The sequence below is a fragment of the Rousettus aegyptiacus genome, unplaced genomic scaffold (assembly GCF_014176215.1).
Source record: "Rousettus aegyptiacus isolate mRouAeg1 unplaced genomic scaffold, mRouAeg1.p scaffold_m13_p_3, whole genome shotgun sequence".
In the NCBI taxonomy this organism is placed as follows: domain Eukaryota; kingdom Metazoa; phylum Chordata; class Mammalia; order Chiroptera; family Pteropodidae; genus Rousettus; species Rousettus aegyptiacus.
In genome coordinates this window covers 3,285,747-3,309,138 of record NW_023416306.1, presented here as the reverse complement: position 1 = coordinate 3,309,138, position 23,392 = coordinate 3,285,747, and the positions used below count along the sequence as shown (strand labels likewise).

Sequence of the window (23,392 nt, the reverse complement as noted above, 5' to 3'; positions counted from 1 at the left end):
AAAAGTTGAAGGCCACAGATGTGAGAGTTGAACAAAAGGGTGTACTTGACCGCCCCCTGGTGGCACTAACCAAAACAGGAGAACTCTACTGAGTTGGCTTCTGTCCTGTAACCAACCAATGACTGTTAAATTTAGGAATAAGAAAAACTGAAGTTATTACCCCTAAGGAGACAAGCAGCAAATATATGCTTTCTCTAGCTGTAATACCACCAAATTAAGCTGTACTATTTGTCTGCCAAAGAGGTGTACCTGCCACCTCTTCTGGAGGCACCTGTACTCTGACGCCACTCACTTCTCAAATGATGCAGAGCAAGCAGTATTGTCCTAAATGCCAAAAGGGATAAAAAGATCCATTAACTCTTGTGAGGCCCCCCTCTCTGGCATTAAGCTCGGCCAAGAGCAGCCACAAACGCTCGTGTCTGCCGAGCGCCTCCTCCAGCCGTTTACGTGCATGGACTCATGCATCATGTTAGCGATCCTACGATGTGGACAATTTTTTTAAAAAGTGACCCGAGAGCACATTGTGGGCCCTGGGCTGAGAAAAGGTGAGAGGTTTCCAGGTGTAAAAGCTCCAGGAAGAAGTCGCTGGAGGACACGCAACTAGGGGAAGAGGTGCACTACTTCACGTATCCCTGAAACCATTTCCATTTTCATGGAGAACAAACATTAAACCTCAACCCAGTATCAGGAACGATGGGCAAACTTGAGTTCTCTGGTTCCCAAGAGTGCACCTACCATCAGGGTCCGCAAGTGTCCGAGGATGAAGAGGCTGTACTTGGCTCGGGTAATGGTGACGTTCAATCTCTGCAAACTTGCCAGAAATCTAGGCAATAAAAAAGAAAAAAGGAGTTACTTCTCTCTACAGAATGGCTCGGCACATCAGTGTGGGTGAGACACGGGCAGTGCTCTGGCGTTTTTCTCGGGCTCCTTCTCCTTCCTTCAAGTCGCAAAGCTTCCCCCTCCTTTCCCAGCACACGGTCCCCGGCCCAGACACGACTCCACATAAAACACAGTGAGATCAAAGCACCCGGTGCTTTCAAGTCTGTAGCTTTGAGGGCATCGTTACCTGTCTGCCAGTTTCCTATTTTGACCTAATGAGATACCAGAAATTTTAACAGTATGATTTCTAAACCTTAAAAACATCCTAAAAATATGATACTAGATCAATGTGTCTTAAATTTAAATATAGTTGAGATTATTAACACATTGTGGAACTTTGTACAGAAATACACAAACATCAGACACACAGAACAGCGGATCAGGAAAAAAGCTCAGAAATAACAACTGGTGTATGATAAGCAGAAATTTCAAATTAGTTGGAAAAGAACGGATCATTTGCAAAATGGTCTTGCGATAACTGGCCTCCATTTGCATATGCAGATTATCTCTAGGGAGGGGCAGAGATAAATTAGTATTTTAAGAACAATTAAACTTATTTACAATCTACAAATTCCACCTGTTACTCAAGAGAAGAAAATCTCAGGGCCTCAGGACTCAGGGCAGTTTTCTGTCACCCACGACAGGCCCTTAGCATCCGCGGCAAGTAAAGCGACAGTAGTTACGGTTAACAGTTAGCCAAGGCAGGAAACACAGGGAGAAGAGGAAAAACACGTAAGCCACGTCCCACGGGAGAATAACACGCCCCTGCAAAATATGTTTGATTCAGTAATTTACTTCACTTATAATAAAAGAATAGGTTCACACTGTGACATGGATTAATACGTAAGGTAGCAAGAGAAGCAGACCGAAGAGTGGATCAATTTCACAACTTAAAAAAAATCAATGACAGTTACTCACCCGATTGAGCCTTGCGTGGCATTTGCTCTGACACATGTAACAATGACACAATCTTTCTGACGGCCCTGGAATGCATCCACGGTATCTACTTCTGCTGGCCTATTTATGAGAGAGAAACACATTTACTGGAAAAAGCAAGGTAAGTGTTAAATACATTTACATAGTTATTTTTCAGAAACTTCTTTCATGGTATCTTTATTTACTGAAATATAATGCGCATAACACAGACCCGCCATGTTAAAGCGCACCGTTCAGTGGCTTCTCATCCACTCCCTGTGCTGGGCGGCCATCACCCCTATCTCATGTCGACATCTCTGCCACCCAAAGGAGAAGCCCTACTAGCCCTCGGTCTCGATTTCCCCCTCTCTCCAGACCCTGGCAACCAATGAGCTACTTTCTATGCTGGACATTTTGTTTGAATGGAATCACTGAGCATAATGCTTCCAAGGTTCATCCACGTCACAGCCTGTCAGTGCCTTTTACGACTGGATTCGACTGTACAGGCACGCCAAAACTTATTTATCCATTTGCAAAACCTGGTCCTGAGTTTTCTTTGTTGGGAAGTGTTCGATTACTAGCTCCACTTCTACTTTCTGTAGGTCGGTTCAAATTTTCTATTTTTTTCTAGAGTAAATTTTGGTAGTTTGTGTGTTTCTAGGTTAAGAAACCTTAGATTTCCAAAATCTAAACTTCAGTTTTGCTGCTGAGGTACAAAGAAAACAAATATGTGATCTTCGCCCTATACATGAAGACGCTGAAAGGGATAGCTAATTTAAGTGAAAAAGGGACTTCATGAACCACTAGAATTAGAATTTGGATCAACAAGTCACAGAACCAAAGGCAAAGGCTTTGGGGGTGGGTCTTGGCCAATCCCACTGTCAAGTCTGACGGTGCTGACGTTGTGACTGGCGGGACAGCTGTCTAGAGGAGTGACAAGGGCACCCATTCCCCACCCAGCACAAGCCTTCGGACGCTGGCTAGTCACTGCGGTCTAACAGCACTCCCTGCGGAAGGGGGCGAGGAAAGAGAAAGGGCGGCTTCGCGGCGAGACTGTCCATCCCCCTTTCTTCTCTTTCACTCATCCGAAAAGCTGGAAATAGCTGCAAAAATAAAGATGCCTCACCCTTTTCCCTCGAATTCTTTGTCCAGCTCCTTCTGAATCATCATCTTCTGAGCCTTGTAATGGGTTATGATGCCGATGTTTCGGAAAGAGACATCTCTTTTTTTGTCTTTGATAAGTTTAATTATTTCCATTACCAGTTTTATTTCTTGAACGTTTACATAGGAGCTAAATAAGATGGAAAAAAAAATCACGTCAAAACTCAGAGCAGTCCGAGTGCTACCTTAAGCCCCGCTTTGCTTTCCACCACGCAAAGGGCAGGCTGGCCAGTCAGCAGTGACTCGGGGAGGCTGGCGTAGTGACCCTGGACGCCGCACGTGCACATGAACAGAACAACCCCTGCCTGCCGCAGCGTGAGGTCGTAAGGGAGAAACGAGTGTGGAGCCGTCTGTTAACACGGGACAGCGACAGTGAGAGTGGGGACAATGATGGAGCTGCAATAAACAGCTACCATTAAAGACCTGCCACCTTCCGGACACCGAGAAAAGCCTTCGGATGTGTCGTCTTTCCTAATTCCCCACCGCTGGCCACGCAGGTCACACACCACATGACCGAGTGGACGCCGCCTGCACAACTGGATGTGGTGCGAGCACCCGGGACGAGCCGCACGGGGCCCTCAGCAGGCCAGGTCCTCACTGGCCGCCTCCTTTACCCCGACTCATCACACCAAATGTGGCCTGCAGGGACGCTAGGGTGCGCTGCACCTGCGCCTTTACTCTGAGGCCACAAGCCTTAAATACCCGCTATCGTAACTTCAAAATTTACCACAGTTAGCTCGCCATCTCTTCCATCCTCAAAATCTTTACTTTGCTTGGTCCCCTCTCAGGTCAGCGTCCCTCTGTGACCTTCCACACCCACTATGCTTATGAGGATCAACTCTCAGTCTGTGCTCCACCCCAACAGCCCCCCGCCAACCCACCCCTCTGCGTCGCAGGCCCCGGCTGGCTGCTTCTCTGTGTTGCGACCTTCTCCACCTCCACTGGCCGACGTCTGACCCTCACCGAGGACACGATCTGCTCTGCAGCCATCATGACACAGGTGGAGTTTGCGTCTCCTCGAACTTCATGACACACAGGTGGTGTCTGTGCCTGCGCTAACGAAGGCCTCCTCGAGATGACCCCCGCCTCTCCCGGCAGCTCTGGCTCCTGGGGGTTTCCTAACCAGCAAGCACCAGTCCCATGTTGTCATTCACGGGCCGCCTGAACAATTCAACACGTGCCAAGGACCGTCCGCCTCTGCCGCACACCTTAATTCAGCTAAACCCGTACTTGGCCTGCACGACACAACCTGCCCCGAGCGTCGACTTGGTCGCTGCCTGCCTCCCGTCAGAGCACAGCGACGCTGACCTGGCGCCCAGTGTCCTCCTCACAGCTATGATCTCAGCGCTTATCTGCTCAAGTGCCTGCCAAGTGTCAGGCAGTACGAGCCCCCTTACACATGAAGAGGAGACTGAAATACACAGAGAAAAATGTCACTGACGTACGACCAAGGAAGACATCAACCCGGCTAAGTCCAAGGACTGCACCTGGCCTGGGCAGAGAACCGCGTGTGGAAAAGTGTTTTGAACATAAATGCGAGAAGGGAGAACGTACTCGTTGTCCCGTCTCTCTGCGCCGTCTCCAACGTCGAACACCAGGTAGGGCTGGAACGGCCAGTCTGACGAGCACCGGATGGCCTCCGTCTGCCTGCGAAGTAGCAGCCGCCATCGCCATTCAGATTATGAGTCAAGTTAGGAGAAACGTTTTTTAAATTATTGTAACCATTTTTTTTTTTGTAGGGGAGGGAGCTGGGGAAAGTACGAGGACAGAAGGATCTTCTCCTGAAATGTGCAAAATGATTTTTATTTCTATTCTAGTGCCACGGGGAATGATCTATGCAATTAAAACAATCATGACTGGAAAGTTACTCATAATAGAGCAAAGGAGAAAAGCCAGCCATAGAATACTATGTAGAGTAAGGTATGATTTTTTTTAATTAAAAAAAGAAGTAAAAAGGGATACGCGTAGTACAAGGGCTGGAAGGACACATTCCCACATGATGCCAATTATCTGAGTCGTACAGATGTGGGCGGTCCCCCCCTTTTCCTGCTCACCCACATTTGCTGTGATCAGCAAGGCTTTTCGCATCGACGAGCAGGGCAGGACCCACCTGTTGGTCTTCAGGCTCCTGTTGTAGATGTAATTGGATGGGAAGAGGCAGATGTCCGGGTGCATGCGGTACTGGATGGTGAGCTGCAGCACGGGCAGCCTGCCCACCATGTTGTGCTCCACGTTCTCCTCCAGCAGTTTGTAGAAGCGGGCCATCATCGACTGCTCGTAGCCGTACTCCTGGGCCTTCTGACAGGGCGGACAAAGCCGTAACCTCTAAGCATTTGTCTGCACTCTCCCGAGTAATAACAAGCACGCGGCGAGGCTCAGGTGCCACCAACAAGCAGAGACCCTGAGAGCGGGGATTCTGTCCCTGAAAAGCCAGGCAGCATGACCATGATGGTGGAGGTATCTCCTCCAGACCTGGGAAACCCACACACTGCTCAGGAAGAGATGGGACCTTGTGAAGGACCACAACGGAAGCCACAGTGATGCTAACACAGGTCACTTGACTCAGTGATGAAAGAGACAGAGACACGTGACACAGACTATGTCTGGGGTATGTCTGGGGTATGCTCTCAACCAACAGAAACCTTCACTGTCACTGTAAACGAGCCCTTTAAAAGGCCAATTCTTCATCGATCCCTCCGACAGACACTGAGCGTCTAAACTTTGGGGTGCTGAGACCGCTACGGTTGACGAAGATCGAGCCTCACAGAACTTACAGTGTGGTGGGGGAAACGAACGACAGACTAAGTTGACGCATAAACCCAAGAATGGATTACAACCTGCAGTCTGACAAACAGTCACCTAACTGACAAATAAAGGAAACTGTCCTAACGTTGACATGCTTGTGCCTTGGGATATACTTTTCAATGTTGGCATCACACCAAAATTCAAAAAGCATTATGTAACATAACCTAGAAGCAAAAATGTGCGCTGAGAAACACACCAAGATGATGGATTCTTCATGAGTGAAGTTAAACGCATGGGCAAAGTCTGAATACACCTGTTTCACAAACTGTGAGAGTGAGAGAAAAGGTATTACTTCTTAAGCATTATTCAGATGTGATTTTAAATAGGTTTGTGTAACTAAAGAAAATATTGGTAGACACTTGACAATTTCATTTACGTCCCCAAGATTTTATCTATTCAAGTTAGCCAAAACACCTCATCCTGAACCTTCTGAGAAAAACAACTTACATGAGGCAACGCATCTACTTCCAGGAAAAAAATGGAGTTCATCCTCCAAAATGAGGTAGGTGTATATGTTCCGACATGGAAGGATGTAGCTGACCCATTTAATGACTGGAAAAAAGCCAACTGGCCCTGCATGACGCTGCCACCTTCACACAAAGCCACAACTACGTGTGCGCACACGCATGCAGACCTCAGGACCACCTGACGTAACTTAGTTATTGTGTCACCCACGAGAATATAAGCTCCACATTCCACGGAGGGCAGGGGCTTTTGTCTGTTTTCTTCACTGTCATAACCCCGGAACCTAAAACAGTACCTGAATTAGGCCAGCACTCGATACAGACTGAAAAAGGTAAAGAAATGAATACACAAATGCCTGGCAAGGTTTGTTAAACTACTCACTGAACCGTTCCCAAAGGAAAAAGCCCAGTGCACACGGCATGGGGTCTTTCTAGTCTCTGGTCTCTTCTTACATGGCTCCTGTCACGCACATACATAAGCACAATTACGAACAAAGGGACGTTTTAAGAGACTTTGACTATGATTCAAACGGCAGTTCTCTTTTCTCAGCCTTCCCCACTTATCCCTGCAAATAAGGGATAGTGAACCAAGAAAGACCCCCTCAAAACTCCCCAAGTCCCTTCCACTTGAAACAAACGAGAGTACAAAGAGCCTCACCATGGAGATGACGGTGGGAGGGAGCTGCTTGGGATCCCCCACGAGGATGAGCTTGTTGCAGCGATGGATGAGCGGGGTGAGGGTTTCCACCTCGCAAGACTGCCCGGCCTGGGGAAGGAAGGACAGACGGAGAGAGGGTCTCAGTTCTCTCTCCTCCTTACTTATCCGCATATGGTCTAATTCTCAACCGTTCTAACCATTCAGAAAAGTACCACGCTTTCTCCTTCTGCACCGAATATCAAAAATAAAAAGGAATTTCTTTAGTTAGAAAAATGAACAAACAACAAAAATGAAAACACTCTATTAAAAAAAATTCACATGTGTACTTTGAAGTCAGTGACCACTCAAGTGCCACCGACACTTGGGAACCAGCCACAATTAGAAACCACGCCATGTCCAGGGCTTATGCCCGAGGGAACTGCGGGTCTGTGCGTGTCCCTGCCCCGCCCCCCTCCTCCCTCCTCGCTCCCTGGCAGGCCTTTCAATTGCGAGACTCAAGCATCTCTTCGATTCAATGACATTTTCTTCAATTATTTCATCACTCCCACTTTTCGTGTTCTTTCACTTTGGTGACTACTGGATCCTGGATCTCCTGAGTTGATTTTCTACCTCAATTTTCTATCTCTGGCTCTACATTCTAGCAAACAGTAGGTACCTAATAAATGTTTGCTCAATGAATGAACTAGAAATAAAGTACATAGGCTGAAAAAACCGTGGCTCAGAGCTGACCAAAGTTATATTTCAACATAAGGCAACACGCTGACGACAGGTAAAAATTAGATGCGAAAAGACCATTTTATCGACATCTCAGCAGCCACTGCTCATCTGAGACTCACTCCTCAGAGCACTGGTCAGAGCTATATGCCCAACAGCTCACTGACCTCATCGACAATGACGCAACTGAAGGGGACCCCTCCCTGTCCCCGAAAAGCGGACTCGAGCAATAAACCGCCACTCGTGCTCAGCGTGCAGCAGATGATGTGGGACTCCAGGATGACATTGCTCTGTGTTTTCTGTGGGCGGCCTTGAACCTAAGCAATAAATATATCAACATTCAGTTGTATATAAATTCTCAACTACGATAGGCCTATTTTTACTATAAAACCACCACCCTTTATTATGCTACGGAATGATATTTAGTAAATGTGAGGGGAGAACCCCAAATCGAGACAGCAGCAGCAGAAATAGTCAAGGTAATCAGAAGCCAGCAGAACACTGCCTTGCAGTACAGTTTAAGCTTAGAATATGATTTAAGCACACTTAAGAAAAACTTATTCAGGGTCTGATATGGTCAAAGTAGATTACAATTCTTATAGCCAGGTGTATGTCACCAGGCATCAGAAGAGAGATTAAATCAGTCTACTGAGTTGCGAAGCAATTATTTGAGTAAAACCAAGGTCAGAACTAAGCTTGAATATGTTTTTCTGTTAGTTTTTAAGCATTTAGTGTTACTCCCTATTTAAAGGCTAGTACCAACAATGACGCCTATAAAACTGATGAGCATCCTCCTCCCGCGGGGAGAAAAACCCTGCTCCACACATCTACAGTGAGATGTACAGTGAACCCCTGGAACAACTCGGGGAGCTGGGCGCCAACCACCCACGCCGGTGGAAACCCTCGTATAACTTAAGTCAGCCCTCTGCACACGTGGATTCCCACCGCTGGATCAAAACTACAAGTGTACTGTGGTAGAACCAGGCAGTGCGAATGACACCTCAGCGCGCAAACTGATCAGCTACTGGAGTCTTTCCAGAGGACCGTTAGCTTGCTGCTGCTCCTGTGCAGCAGCAGTGATTCATCTCTGCATGTGGAACAGTCAACCGGGGAGGTATGTGAGCTTCAGGAAGTGGACAGCACCTGTGGCCCTCCAGTGCTCACATGTCTGAAGTACTGTCACATACGTCACCTTTCAACCACCCGGGAGTAAAGCTGCCAAGTGTGACAGATTCAACAGCCCACAGAACCTGACAGGCAGCAAAACCCACAAGACCTGTCAATGTTAAATTTGGGAAGATTAATTTTGGGCTCCGTTTAAAATTTTAATGAAAACCTTTCCACGTAATTTTTAATTTAAATAAACTGCTAATGGAAATATGCAACATAATCAACTATTTATTTAGCCACATAAAGCTGATAATATATTCAAAAGAAAGGTCTCATCAAAAATACTAATAATTACCAGTTGATATTATGATCTCTTCCTGATCCCTGAATGAAATACTATATTATTTAAACAAGTCCAACACAGCGTTGCCACTGGCACTCTACTTGAATTCCAAAACATGTGACTTTCTTTTTAATAGGGAAAACAGCCACAAACCTATTTTTATTTACTGTTTAACTGATGACAATTATAGCCGATTTTGCAGTTTGGGGAGGGGACAGGGGAGAGCACCTAAAAAAGTTTAGTTTTTATCCAGACCTAGCAAAGGAAAAGGTATTTTATCTTAGAAATCTCAGGTGGTGATAAGAATGCATTAGACTAAAAAAAAAAAAAGTGTAAATGTACATGTAATTACACCACTTTCTCCACTTATTTGTTTGGAATTTTTTGTAATAAAAAATATTTAATGTAATTAATAAAAGCCTGCAGGGTTGTCTGAACTATTTCATAATTAAATTAACAAAAGAGAAACCAGAACAATGTTATAGGCTAACGACTTACCTCTTTAATTTTAGAAGCAAGCTCCTGTCTTTCTTTTGAAACTCTGGCAATTTTTTCGTCTAGTTCTTGTTTCTGGAAAAAATTAGAATGCAATCATTAAAATTCAACTAAGCATTTTAAAATACTTTCCCACTGGACTGCTTCACGGTTCAAAAGAGTGAGTCTATTTGACCAATGAAAACCACGTTCTTCCCGGTGAAGGCCCACTCTGCCTGCATCGCTGTGTCCAGAGTTTAGCTCAGCTACTCCCTGGTGCTGCCGCGTCTGCAGCCACTTAGGCCACGCGGCCTGCAGGGACCTCAAACTTACTAGCGCCTTCACACATGCGCACGCCCCAGGCAGTAGCCACAGAGCCCTTGTGATCAGCAGTCTGCCATGCCTCCTGGCGCCTTCTGCTCACGCGCCCCTCACATAATGTCTTCAGGTTTCAGTTAACCAATCCGGCACTAGCCCAGGAACCCCACAGACTCTAATAAAGGCGTGCGCCCCAGGTCCTGCCTCTCTCTGCGCTGACCTCCCCGTGTGGCCCCTCGAGGCGTGCCATGGACTTCCTCCAGGACCTGTGAATAATCCATTTCTCCATTTTAACGTCTCTTGTGGAGTCCGTTGTTGAAAGCGGATGACCACCTAGTACCCCACCATCTAGCACCCTGTGCTCCGCTTAGTGTTAATTTGATGACTTCTTAGCATTATGTCAGATTGTTATGCCCAGTATATATAACATATGCTATTTGTTTGCTGAGCATTCCAACCCTTCGCCAATTTCTAGGTGGTTCAAATGAGGTTGCCAGTTACACTCCAAACATTCCTCTGGCCAGTTACAGGCATGTAATAGGCCTGGTCAAGCGTGGCACCAACCCCCTTAAACGCAGGGACTCAGCAGTCTTTCCTTGGTACTGATTTGGACAATGGGAAAGACTTTCTCCACCTGTGCATTTTCTAAGCAGGGATGGTGGAGCCTAGAGATTCTGGCACTTGTCTTCGGAAGAAGAAATAGCTGACACACAAAAAAACAAATCAAGAGTGGAGAAAGACATCGTTTGAGGTTCTGGGTCCAGCCATGCTGAAGTTAATCCATACCTAGACTCCCCAGGGGTGTGAGCCACTGAATTCTCTCTAACTCCACTTGAACTGGGTTTCTTCAACATGTAGCCAAGACCTTGGATGCATTCAGTATAGCTTTACCATAAGACAGGCAACAGCCAATTACAGTCTGCGGGCCAACGTCACCTCCCCGTCCGCTGTCACAAACAGCCTCGGCTGGCACAGCCGCACCCCGTTTACTGTGTCTACTGCTTCTGCGCCGCAGTGGCGCAGCTGAGCACTTGAAACAGAGACTTGCAGAGTCTTGTCCTTTTCAAAAAGTTTGTTAGTCCCTGATGTAAGGCATATGGCTTCTGTATACATTTTTATACACAAATTATGCTATTCCGCAATGGAAAAATGGCATCGAATACTCATCGATTAGTTTGTGTACCTAGGATTTATTAAAAAGAATGAATCGAAAAATATTTAGATACCTGTATTTCCCTCCCACCTCGGCACAAAGCACGCTGGCGGGAAAGGTCATCAAGTTGATAATCCAGATATTCCTTTCTTCTGTGCATCTCCTGGACATAAGAAGGTAAGTCTTTTTCTAAAAAAAAAAAAAAGCCAATGAATTATATACAATTCACACACACACACACACACACACACACACACACACACACACACACACACACACACACCAACCCAAGAAGGAAAAGCAAGCGGTTTGCGAAGCTAGCCTGCCTCTAGCATCAAGCTGTTTTCTACCGCCCAAAAGCAAACGTGCCTAACGCGAGGAGGGCACCTCCGTCAGTACTCACTCATTCTGTGGTTAACCTGGCTGTCCAAGCTGAATTTCAGGACTTCATTATTAATAGACTTTTCTGGACCCAGACGTACTAAGTTTATATCTCCACAGTTTCCTGTTGATAAAAAAAAAAATTCACACTTCGAGATCAAGGACACTGCAACGTCTCTGCATAAATTCTCCTCCTCAGCAAACACGTGAGCAGCAGAGAAGGGCCCAGCACGTACCGGTCGACCAGAGAGACCTAGAACCACCGGCTGCGTCAGACGCGCTGCCTTAGAGACTCTTCCTAACACCCCTGCGATGCGAGCACTTACCACCCCCACCTGACAGTACGTGGCAACGTGGACATTCTATCAACCGGTTTCTCAAATTATGTTTTGTACAACATCCTATGGGGTAAAGTCTATTTGGGAAATGGTGAGTTAAAAGATTTCTTAACCACAGGATATTTCAAAGATTTATAAAGGCTTGCATACATTAATACATGTTTGAATTTCTAAAACAGAATCTTACTTGAACAATAATCCTTTTCTGCAGAATACTAAGAACAGTTTCTGAAACTCTGCTCTGTATTTCACTGCTACTCTAGAAATTCTGGAGTATGATCCTTCCAAAAACTGTAAGCATCGTTTGACTGGATTGTGTATTAACCATGTTTTTATTTTAGGTTAATACATTCTAGATGTTACATCATCTAAAAATCCCCCACTGCGTTATCGGGCTAAGTACAGCAATCACGCAGAGTTTATCAATACTCATCCCGATCTGACACTTCACATACTTATCTGCCACTGAATCTAAGACCCATAAGAACAGGGATTTTTGGTCACTGCACGGCACAGCAGTGGCACATAAGCACCATAAACACATGCTGGATGAAGGAGTGAATGACTTACACAGTTGTCTACAATATATTTTTGTTCCTAGTTTAGCTCATTCTTTGAAATTTGAAGCCATCTTCTCTGGCCAACATTTACTTGGAAGTTTCAAAACTGTTACACTATGTATCTTTCCACCAGAAAGGTAGATGAGACTACTTGGAACCTTGCCCACTATAAACACCGAGAAACACTCCAAAAACTAAAACCAACATCCTTTAAATTACAGGGTGAGTTCATAGGAATGTAAGAAAAATTCCCAGGTGCCAACGATGAAGAGAAAGCTGACAACCGGAGTTTAAAGCCTGAGAGGCTGTAGTTTCCCTGAGGGACAGGGCGAGAGGTCAGGGCTGGTCCTTGTCTCAGTGCTCAGGTGTTTTTTAAATTTACATTCAATGAAATGCAGAAAATTTAAAATCTTTAGTTCTACAGAGTTTGACAAACTTCTACAATGGCAAAAGTATCATTGCAATGGAGATAAAGACATTTCGTGATGGGGGGTTGGGCTTTAAAGGCCACCAGAAAGCAAAAGGGCCTGAAAGGGGTGGCGGAATGGCGGAGGAGTGACTCCATTTTGGCCTGGGCTTAACTCGGGACGCATTCTTCTGTGAGACTCACCAATCGCAGGCCTGTGCCACATGTGAATTTAGAGACTGAATGACAAAGGTGACCCTCAGAAAGACACCTGAGATTTTTAAAATGAGAGTACATGAACAACTTTATGCCAACATATTTGAAAACGTAAGTGAAATTTTTCTTGAAAAGTGAATTAGCAAAACTCATTCGAATCTAGAATATCTGAATAGACTCGCAACGATTAAAGACATTTATAAAAACTTACCCATCCGTCAAAAATAGACAAAAAAAACTAACCAACCAACCAAATTACCTTTACGAAAGAAATAATGTGTCTTATATAAAACATTCTAAAGGATAAATAGAAAATTTTTCCCCAACTAAGTTTTTAAAATTTGTTAGCTTCAATACTAAAACTAGACAAAAATATGACAAAGAAAATGACAGGCTAGCCTCGTTTATGAATCCAAATTTAAAAAATCCTAAATAAAACATTAGCAATCCAGCAATGTGTTAAAAAATAGTAATACATAACTGAATTCGCTTTATTCTAGAAATCAAAGATATTTTAATATTAGAAAAACATTGTAATTTACCAGATTAACAGATTAAAGCTTCAGCATTGATTCAATGAATGCAGCAAAGACACCAAAAATGCATGCAATAAAATGCGACAACCATTCATGATATAAACTCTATTGAGAAGGGAACGTCTTTAACCTGATAAAAAGTGTATACCGAACCCGGACACCAACATCTCCCTCAGTGGTGTACAGGGTGACACAGCACAGTCACCAAGCCCCAGCTGAGAGCGGGCGCCATGGTAGGCCCCGGGACTCTGCCTCGGCGGAGCTCATTACAGTCTCGCTGTACCGAACCTGCCTCTGGCCCCTTCTGCTGGAGTCTCCTCCAGCCTTCACCTTCCCATGGCTACCTCCTGATTACTCTTCAGGTTTCATCTTAGATGTTGTTCCTCTAAACGTCAGTGAGCCTCACAGGGCCGAACTGAGGCCGTGCTAAGGCGTCTGACAGCGCCCATATCTCTCTTACGGCAGACCGTATCGCTCTGCGTTCTAACTGCCCACGAAACCTTCGCTTCCGCATCCGACCGTCTTTGGTATGTTCCGCTGTTGAAACCTCGGTCTCCAGCAGGAGGCCTGACAGACCAAACTCGGTAACATCTGCTAAAACCACCTAAACGTACACACGACCACAGACCGTGCAGAAGTTACCACCACAACCGGCCTGCTCTCTTATGTTTGAAGCTGTCCACGCTAAACACTGAAAACAAAACAAAAACAAATTAAAAGCCCCATGTAAGTACCATACCCAAAGGATTCTTCTTGTCTTTACATTTCTCTTTGAATTCGAGGATGATTTTCTTCATGAGCTCATCAACGGCAGCGTTGGAAGGCGCGCACACCAGGACGCGGTTCTGCTTGATCTTGGCGTTGGAGTTTTCATCGGGATGCCCCCTCCTCTGGTTCTGCAATTGAAGACACACACCCCGAACAAATAAAAAATACCAATGAGCTCTATTGTAAAGTTTTATAGTTTTCCTCTACTTCCATGTCATGTTTGGAAGTTCCCCTTATGAAAAGTTAAAATAATTAAGCGTCTACGTCTTACATTGGCACTAAAATGGTTCTGGCACAAAACCCTATCACGACTTGAACCTCACCTCACTACCCTCTGATTTCACTCAGCACTCAACTCGGCCACAATGAGCCCAAGAAGTCATTCCGGACGGGCCCTGGCCCTACATGTGGCTTGGAACACAGCCAGGGGACTGCCTCTCCAGGCCCCGGGGCTCGGTTCCTGCTCGTCTGACCTCTCATACCCTTCTCTCGCTCTGCTACCCGCTTCCCTGATCACATTAGTTCTGCACAGCATCACAGAGACGCATAGAGGTAAAGGGAAAGACACCTTAGTCCTTATTTACGTGTCAGTTAATTCACATAAACGAGGCCCTCAGTGAGCAGCCGACGCCCTCACACACTCTACCTCCGTCAGCAGGCGGTACAGCAGGCCGACAATGGTTTTTGATTTTCCGGTTCCAGGTGGTCCATGAATCAGACAGATCTTAGCGACGGATGGGGAGTGTTTCACCATGGCATATGCGGTTTCTATGGCTTTCTTTTGGTCTTCGTTGAAATCTTTTAAGTAGAGGGTCTATATAAAAGACATCATGGAGAATGAGCTATTCTTCCCGTTATGACCAGGGAAGACCCCACAGTGGCCTGTAATCCAAAAACCACGCGCACTCCTGGAAAGCAAGCTACTCACAGGCTGTCGCTTCAGCCCATCTACAAACACTACCACCTTATTTTTATTTGTGATTCTTATAAACAGAATGACAGTAAACTGTTCTATACTTTCCTTCTATTTATCCTTCGGTTCTTCCCATTCTAGTCAACTCTCGCCTTAGTAAAAACAAAAACAAAAACAAAAAAAAACAAGACTTTCTTTCCTAACTTAAGTGATAACAGTAGAAAGAGCACTGATTATTTTGGGTCAGATCTGAGTCCAAACCTCAGTTTCAATCACAAGCTAGGTCTCTCAAACTCCTTAACCTCTATTAGCCTCAGCCTTTGTCATCCATTAAATCTGGGATTCCTTAAAGGACAAGAATTGATTGAGATAACGCACACAAAGCCCTAGCACCCAGCCGGGGTTCAAAAATATTCTTTCCTTTTGCCTTTCTCTGTATTAATTTCCTGGTACTTATATGCAGCTCCCACAGTGAGACGTGTGTTCACACACATGACAACTTCATCTTTGTACTTGCAACAATACCACCAAATTCTCCCACTTCTGAGTTTTAACTGCCTAACGAACATTTCGGTAGGAAGCTCACCTAACCCTTCCTGCTGCTCTTCCGGCACACTCTCAGCTCTGTACTGTCCCCTTCCTCCTGAGGAAAACTGACCAATCTAATACTCTCTCTGCAATATTACAGAAAACTAAGCACTACACAGCATCCCAGTGCACACGCAGATGGGAATCTGTGGCAGATACACATAACATGGTGCTTCCACATCCCCACGTGAGATGCTCTTACTTTCCCTGTTAGGGAATCATCACTCACAATTCTCTCAGATGTCGTCGTCAGTAAATCTTTTGTACAGAAGTCCATGGGGTTTGGATTCAGAATAGCTCTAGCCAGTTGGTTCCGACCACTCAACAGAGACATGGCTTTCAACTTCCTTTGCGTAGTTACCAGAGAACTGATTACAGTGCATTTCACAAATTCACTTAAGTTGACTGCCACATTATCTTGAGTCTGGATGGACAGGCAACACTCAGCTTTCCCATTACGCACTGTTACCGAGAAAGAAAAAGCAGTTTCGGTCCAGTTAAAAAGGTAGTTCAGAATTAGGCATTTTATAACTTACAGTTTTGTACAGCATATCATTTAAAGAATTTGATTAATATTTACTGAATGCCTCCTAAGACCCAGGCAATGTTCCTGTCCTCAAGAGGCTTATTTTTCGGAAGCGAGAGGCAGACAGCCAAAACACCCATGTCACGTGGTGGGGAGTAAGTGCTGTGAAGAGAACAGAGGCGGGTGTGGGGCGTGGGGGGCTCTTCCTGCAGATGGGAGAGTTAGGGAAGATCTTCCTGACCAGATGTTACTAGCGCAGACTTGAAGGACGTGAGAAAGCCTGCCCTTACCTGGGGAAAGAGTTACAGGCGGCGAATCGGCACGTGCCAAGACCACGAGGTGGAGACGTGACCTGAGTATTTCAGCAACACGGAGGCGGCTAGTATGGCTAGAAGAAAAAGCTGGGAGAAGTATGCCAGAAGATTCAGAGAGCGAAACAGGGTTATGTTTTAAAGGGCTCGGCAAACCACAGTGATGGCTCTGAACACTGTTCTGAGTCAGGCGGAAAGCCACAGGCGGAAAGCTCTGTGTGGGGATGTGACATGCTCTAATTTACACATTAAAAGAATCACTTTCATCACAGAATCCAAGATAAACTGCAACGGGAAAGCACAGAAGCAAAAGGGCCACTTAGGTGGCTATGGCAGTAGTCCAGGGATGAGCTGATGGCGGCATGGGCCGGGACGCAGCAGAGGCGGGGCCGGCATTTTGAATGTATCGCAAAGGAAGGGTCAATAGGATCCACTGATGAGCCACATGTAGGGTGCGAGAGGAAGAAAGGATCGTGATGACTCTGAGGTTTTTGGCCTGAGCAACTGGAAGAATGGAGGCCCCACTTACTGAGTGAGATGGGAAAAGCGAAGGGAGAGCAGATGTCAGGTAGGAAAACCGAGTGTTTCTTTATGAGTCGGGTTTGAAATGTCTGACAGATTCCAAGTGGAGGCGTCGACAGTGAGATGTGTGAGGAGCTCAGGGAAGAAGACTACCTTAGGAATATAAATTTGGCAAATGATTTCATTTGCGAGAGTCCAAAGCACATGTTAAACTATATATCCTTGTTACTATTCTTCTAAGTGCATTCTACACAAAGAAGTGAGCTCTGATCACACTTAAATCAAGACACACCAGTTATAATGCAGAATGATGGTTGAACTCTAAGGAGCTTTGTTGGTATTTTTAAAATATGATGCAAAAGGACAAAGAAATAATGAAATCTCGTTTTTGCCACAAAACTGAGACTAAGAAAGCGGCAACGTCAGAAAGGTGGCTTGGCGAATGATAAAGGAGGCGGACTTCGCGGTCAAACGAGAGGACCTACCACTTAATACGGGGACAGCCCTGGGCAGTGCTCTGAACATCCCTGAACCCTGGCTTCCTGATGAACAGGGAACAAGTAATTCTTGCTGCTTTGCGGGGCTCTGGGGCGGATAAGTGTGCACAAGAAGGACCGGCACACTGCCTGGCACTTCGCAGGTGCTCATCAAATTCAAGCTAAAATCATTTTCGTTATGCTACCCTAGGGGAAGAAGTCCCTAAGACACAATGGGTGGGAACGATGGGTGAACCCTGAACAACTGCACAGTCGAAAATCTGCACCTAACTGCTGATTCCTGAAAACTTAACTACTCGTAGCCTACTGTGGACCAGGAGTCTTACTAATAACATTAAACAGTCATTTAACACGCACTTTTGTTATATGTATTAGATGTTGTATTCTTACAATAAATTAACCTAGAGAAGAGAAATGTTATTAAGGATAGCATAAGGAAAATACATTTACAGTATTTATTGGAAAAAACCCACAAGTTAAGTGGCCCCATGCAGCTCAAACCTGTGCTGTCAGGAGTCAACTCTACAGCACCCGCGTGGCTGGTGAAGGCCAGAGGGGCGCTGAAGACGAGCTTTACCCGACAGACTTCTTGCCAATGTCTCCAAATTTACTTACTGACTGAAGTGCGGCGAAACTTGTGAACGTAACCACAGTAAGGCTCGAGCGGCTCCTGCAGGAGGCCGTGCTCCAGGCCGTGCTCCTCTCCATTTAGTTTTCCAGGGAGCAAGAACACCAAATCATTCTCCTTTGGGTGGAGCTGTTTAGCTAGTTCGCCTTCATCAAGATAAACTAGGGAACAATGAGACGTCAGCATTTACTCTAGCAGAATTATTTTAAATACGACTAACTTAAAAGAGACTAAAATTTGTACCAAGTGCAAGCACATACACAGCTAATTAATGAAGAAATGATCAGCTAAAACCACTATTTTATATCTTTTAATAAATTAACAGCTTACTAAGCATCAACGGTTGTAAATATTACAAAAAGAGAAATCGAGCACCATGCACATACCGATAAAAGAAAATACCACCACCTTTGAAAGAGCTTTACCAAAAAAAATAACTCCAACTTGAATTAGATCAAACTTCTAGATCTAATTATCAATTTACAGGAAAGAAATGCAGAGGGCAGAAGAACACACTAAACACCACCAGGGGATGTGATCAGCAAAACCCACAGTGCGTAACGATAGGGTCAACCACCTCATTCCTTCAAAGAGTAAATCATAAAGGGAAAAAAAACTACTGAGAGAATTACAGTTAAAAAAGACAAATCAACCAATGTAAATGAGTGAACCTAATTTTGATCTTAATTCAAACAGGCTGAAAAATATTTATGAAGAAATTGGAAATTTGAACAATATCTGATATTAATGAATCATTAATATTTTAGTAATAAAATGTTTTATTATGAAGTTTTAAGTCTGAACTATTTACAGCTATTCACTGAAGTGAAATTGCAAAGGACAAAAAAAAATCAAACCAAAGATAATCTGTAAAAACAGAAAACTGTAAAACATTACTGAAAGTAAACCTAAATAAATAAGTGAAGATGTTTCTGACCTCTCGTGTTAGAAAATCGGTATTAGAAAGATGTCAATTTTTAAGAAGTTTTCACATTTTTTTTCTTTAAAATTTATATGGGAATGCAAAAGAACACGAATAACCACGGTGTTCTTAAGGCAAATCGGGCGGGGGAGCTTGTTCACTGGATATTGAAACTTATCATAAAGCTAGACTAGGTAACGAGACAACGCGATACAACGCAAGGGCAGGCAAGTGATCCAATAAAGAACCAAGTCCAGAGAAAGCCCCATTCCCTGAATGGACACAACGTTTATGGCAAGGAAGAGCATGGAGAAATGATGGTCTTTCAATAAACAGGACGGGGATAACTACGTCTGCATTTGGGAAATAAAAATTAAACATGACCCGTACACTCCTCACGAATGCAAAAAAATCAGTTCCAGGCTGACGAAATGATACACCTCTAGAAAAGGCATTGGCCGCGGATGGCTTCTGTTGCATATTCAGCGCCATCTTTTTTTTCAAAGCCCTTTAAAATGTAAAAACCTTATTTTAAGGCAGTACAAAAACAGGATATGGGGTACATCTGCAAACTGGTTGGCTGATACCTCTTCTAGATGTTAAGATAACATATTTATGCCCTGTGGCAGGAAAAGGTTTCTTAAATGAGGCACAGATCACTAACCACAGGAGGTGTGTGTGTGGGGGTGCATCTGTCATGTAAAAATAAATTCTTAAGAATACATGGATTTTTAGGACATCACTAAGAGATTCAAAATGCAAGCCACAGGGAGAGAATAGCTTGTATCCAGATCATATAAAGAACTCTTACAAATCAAGAAGAAGACAACAGAAAATGAATAAGAGCCCTGAATACACACTTCTCAAAAGAGATAATTGAAGCACCTACTAAATACATGAAAAGGTGCTCAACCTCATTGATTATTACAAAGGTTACTATAAAATAAAACCACAAAAGGCCATCAGTACACATACACCGTAATGGCTAAAATTAACACACACTCAATACAAAGGTGTTGAAGACAGGGAACTCACTCATACTCGGCTGGTGGGGTGTGATCTCATACAAGGGCTTGGTGTTATCTACCCGAGTAGAACTTAGGCATGCCATGAGACTCAGCAATCTGCGTCTGACAAAAACACTAAGAGACACGTGACTGACCACGACAGCATGATTCATAAATGCCATGTGTAAGAGAGTTAACACAGTGGGCCCTCCTAGCGAATTACTGAACCCAGGGATGGTCTTGGGGACCTGACACACAAGTCAAATCTCCTGAAAAAATGTCTATCGGCAATAAAATAGTGACATAGTCACAGAATGACATAATGCCACAGCAAGGAAAAAAAATATGCACACGAAACTGAAGAACTGTACAGACATGTTAAATGAAAGACGCCAGACACAAGTGGAAACACTATGCGATTCTATCATGCAATCAAGATAAATGCCAGTCTACGGCCATGCCACCCTGAACGTGCCTGATCACGTCTGATCTTGGAAGCTAATAAGGGTCGGGCTTGGTTAGTACTTGGATGGGAGACCACCTAGGAAGACCAAGTGCTGTAGGCATTAAAAAAAAAAAAGATAAATGCCAGACAAATCAGTGATTTAAACATTAAAAAGAAATATAAAGCCTGTACAAGAGAATACATAAAAGTATTTATCTGATTTCTAAGATGAAAGACAGAAACATAAAGAGATAGTTCTGAATATGTGAAAATAAAATTGTCTATGTCCCAAAAACTGCATGTGAAATTGAACAACAAATAATGAAACTGAAAAAACACATTCACAATGAATACAAATTAAGAAAAAAACAACCTAATAGAAAAAAAAGACAGAGGGCCTGAACAATTATCCCTGCTCCCCACTCCCAATAATACAAATGAAGAGCAAAAATCTGGGGACAAAAATCTGGGGACACCTCAAATAAGATACATTTTCATATATTAAAACTGGGGGGGGGGGAGAACTAGCAAATGAGGGAGATGTACATTCTCATATCCTATATTAATGAAAATAATATTCCTTTTGGTAGGCAGGGGCAATGTGAATCAAGTCTCAAAATACACATACTGTGTGACCAGGCAAAAAGATTTATTCAGAGTGTTTATAATAGTAAAATACTATAAGCAGTATAGACGTCTAATTGGACATGATTAATGGAATCATGGTATATGGTTGCAATGAAATAACTACAAATATTAAACATACTGTTATTATTTAATAACTCTGAAAAGACATCTATAACATTCTACATAAAAATAAGTCAAATTTAAACTTCATGAAGGCAGGAATTTCATTTTCTTCACAGCTACATACCCAGCATTGAGAATGATATACTACCAGATAGCATATATGAAGTCAATAAATACCTGATTAAATGAATGGACGCAAAATAGGGAGGACCCCCCCCCAACCCCGCCACACACACACACACACACTTCACACAGTTAGGACAAAGTCTGGCAGTAAGATATACATTAGTATATTCATAGGGTTATCTCTAAATAATGAAAATTGTGGGTGACGGTTATTTTACTGCTAATATTATCTGAATGTTCTACAGTGAACACATGGTCCCTTTCCCCCCAAATAAACACACATATGTATTGGGTGTGTATAGGGAGGTGAGCTTATACATCTTATTTTTAAGAGTTCTGAATGTGTGGTTTATTTACATTGAATGTGTATTTATTCAGAATGTTTATAACAGTAAAAAACTATAAACAATGAAATGAGAAGAGAGGCAGCAGGAAGATTTACTCGGAATCTATAAACACTATCATTATAACACTGCCTCTCCCCCCACCTCCCTGGTCAAGCACTTCTCCCACCCTCCCTCCCATGCCCAGTTTCCATGGACACTCTGGCCTGTGATATTCTAATTACAAAATGGTTAAAACCATAAATTTTATATTCATAACTGTCCCAGTAATTACCCTCATTAATTAAGACTTTAAAATATTCTTTGCTAAGAGGTTACAAATTCAGCTTAGGACACCTACGACCCAGAATAGTCAAACAATGATATTGTTTCTGCGAAGAGAAATATCCAATTAGTACACATGCTCCAAGTCACGTAAGAACGAACTTACCTGCAAGTTCCCAGTATTTTTTATAATCTGCAGGAAATTTTCGTAAATGCAGCTGATAGAATTTTTCTTTATTTGGAGAGCTGATCCATTCCTGCGCTACCTACGCAAAGCAAAGAAGACAAAATTAAGAAAGCAAAAACATTCAAAAAGCCAGTACTGAATAGCAAAATTTTCCAAAATCAGCAACAGTCGAATTCAGAACCTAGAATCCCAGTTGACAGAAACATTAAAAATTAATTTGGGACTTTCAGTTTCCAGCTTGGCATGTAAGGAACTTAGAAGTCACCATTCCATCCTAACAAGTAAAAGCTGAACGCACCGAATAATCAACAACTTTTCTTAGGTTCAACCAGAGAACAGAGGCCACAGGGCAGACTGCTGCCCCAGACTGAAGACGGATAGGTGGATACAGATAATCTCAACTCACCGAGCAGAGCCCCACAAGTAGATGCCTGTGTGTCAGGATAGGAAAATCTGAACTTGTAATTGACAAGTTGCTGGACGCTCAGTACGGACAACTGTTAAATATTCTAGGGGACCCAGTCATTAGGGGACCCCACACTTTGGTGAGTTTTACCTCTAGGAGCTCAAACAGGTCCTCCGTGACTAGTGGAGAGAAATCCCTTTGCTTCCAGCAGGGGGAAGGGGAAAGGTACCACTGTGAAAGGCACCCCGGCATTCAGACCTTCTTAACAAGGCTTGCCCTATGGGGAAACACCAGAGCCTAATCTGCCGGGGTTTCAATCAGAGCCAAGTATATTAATACTTGGGTGAAGAGACTCCTGACCATTCTGGCCATCCTGTCCCACCTAAGGAGGTGGGGAACTGACAAACGTGTAAAGCTCAGTCCAGGGGCACGGGCTCACTAAAACATCAAGACCTCATCACAGGACTACAGAACACTTGTCCCCCGTCCCCCCGTCCCCCCCCCCCACACACATTCACTACATCACTAAAGATCTATTTACTACTGTTCCTTTGAACCAGTATGCCATGTCCACCTTTTAGCAAAAATAACAAGGCACACTCAAGGGCAAAAATCACAGTCTGAAGAGACTGAACAAGCACTATAACCAGCACTAGAACCAGAATCAGTGATGGCAGGAATGTTAGATTTATAAGACCAGTAATTTAAAAAATTGTAAGTAATATGCTAACCGTTTACTGAAAAAAGTAAACCATGT

The 23,392-nt window shown here is 43.9% G+C and overlaps 1 protein-coding gene and 1 pseudogene across 4 annotated transcripts in view; one reads left to right on the top strand and one right to left on the bottom strand.

The window, feature by feature from the left end:
- Positions 1-23,392, bottom strand: part of SETX (senataxin) — a 53,407-nt gene that overhangs the window by 5,977 nt on the left and 24,038 nt on the right. For 3 of the 4 annotated variants that reach the window (XM_016133880.2, XM_036238342.1, XM_036238341.1), the window contains 15 exons: positions 22,209-22,308; positions 18,172-18,345; positions 15,930-16,162; positions 14,846-15,013; positions 14,171-14,327; positions 11,398-11,499; positions 11,068-11,183; positions 9,548-9,619; positions 7,764-7,913; positions 6,883-6,990; positions 5,066-5,253; positions 4,510-4,602; positions 2,921-3,085; positions 1,798-1,896; positions 736-823 (listed from right to left, as the gene is read on the bottom strand). In XM_016133880.2, coding sequence (XP_015989366.2) covers positions 736-823; positions 1,798-1,896; positions 2,921-3,085; positions 4,510-4,602; positions 5,066-5,253; positions 6,883-6,990; positions 7,764-7,913; positions 9,548-9,619; positions 11,068-11,183; positions 11,398-11,499; positions 14,171-14,327; positions 14,846-15,013; positions 15,930-16,162; positions 18,172-18,345; positions 22,209-22,308 — 2,013 coding nt within the window. The remainder of the gene's footprint in view (positions 1-735; positions 824-1,797; positions 1,897-2,920; positions 3,086-4,509; positions 4,603-5,065; positions 5,254-6,882; positions 6,991-7,763; positions 7,914-9,547; positions 9,620-11,067; positions 11,184-11,397; positions 11,500-14,170; positions 14,328-14,845; positions 15,014-15,929; positions 16,163-18,171; positions 18,346-22,208; positions 22,309-23,392) is intronic. The other variant, XM_036238343.1, reaches the window with a different exon arrangement.
- On the top strand, positions 20,561-20,679 carry LOC118600939 (annotated as a pseudogene).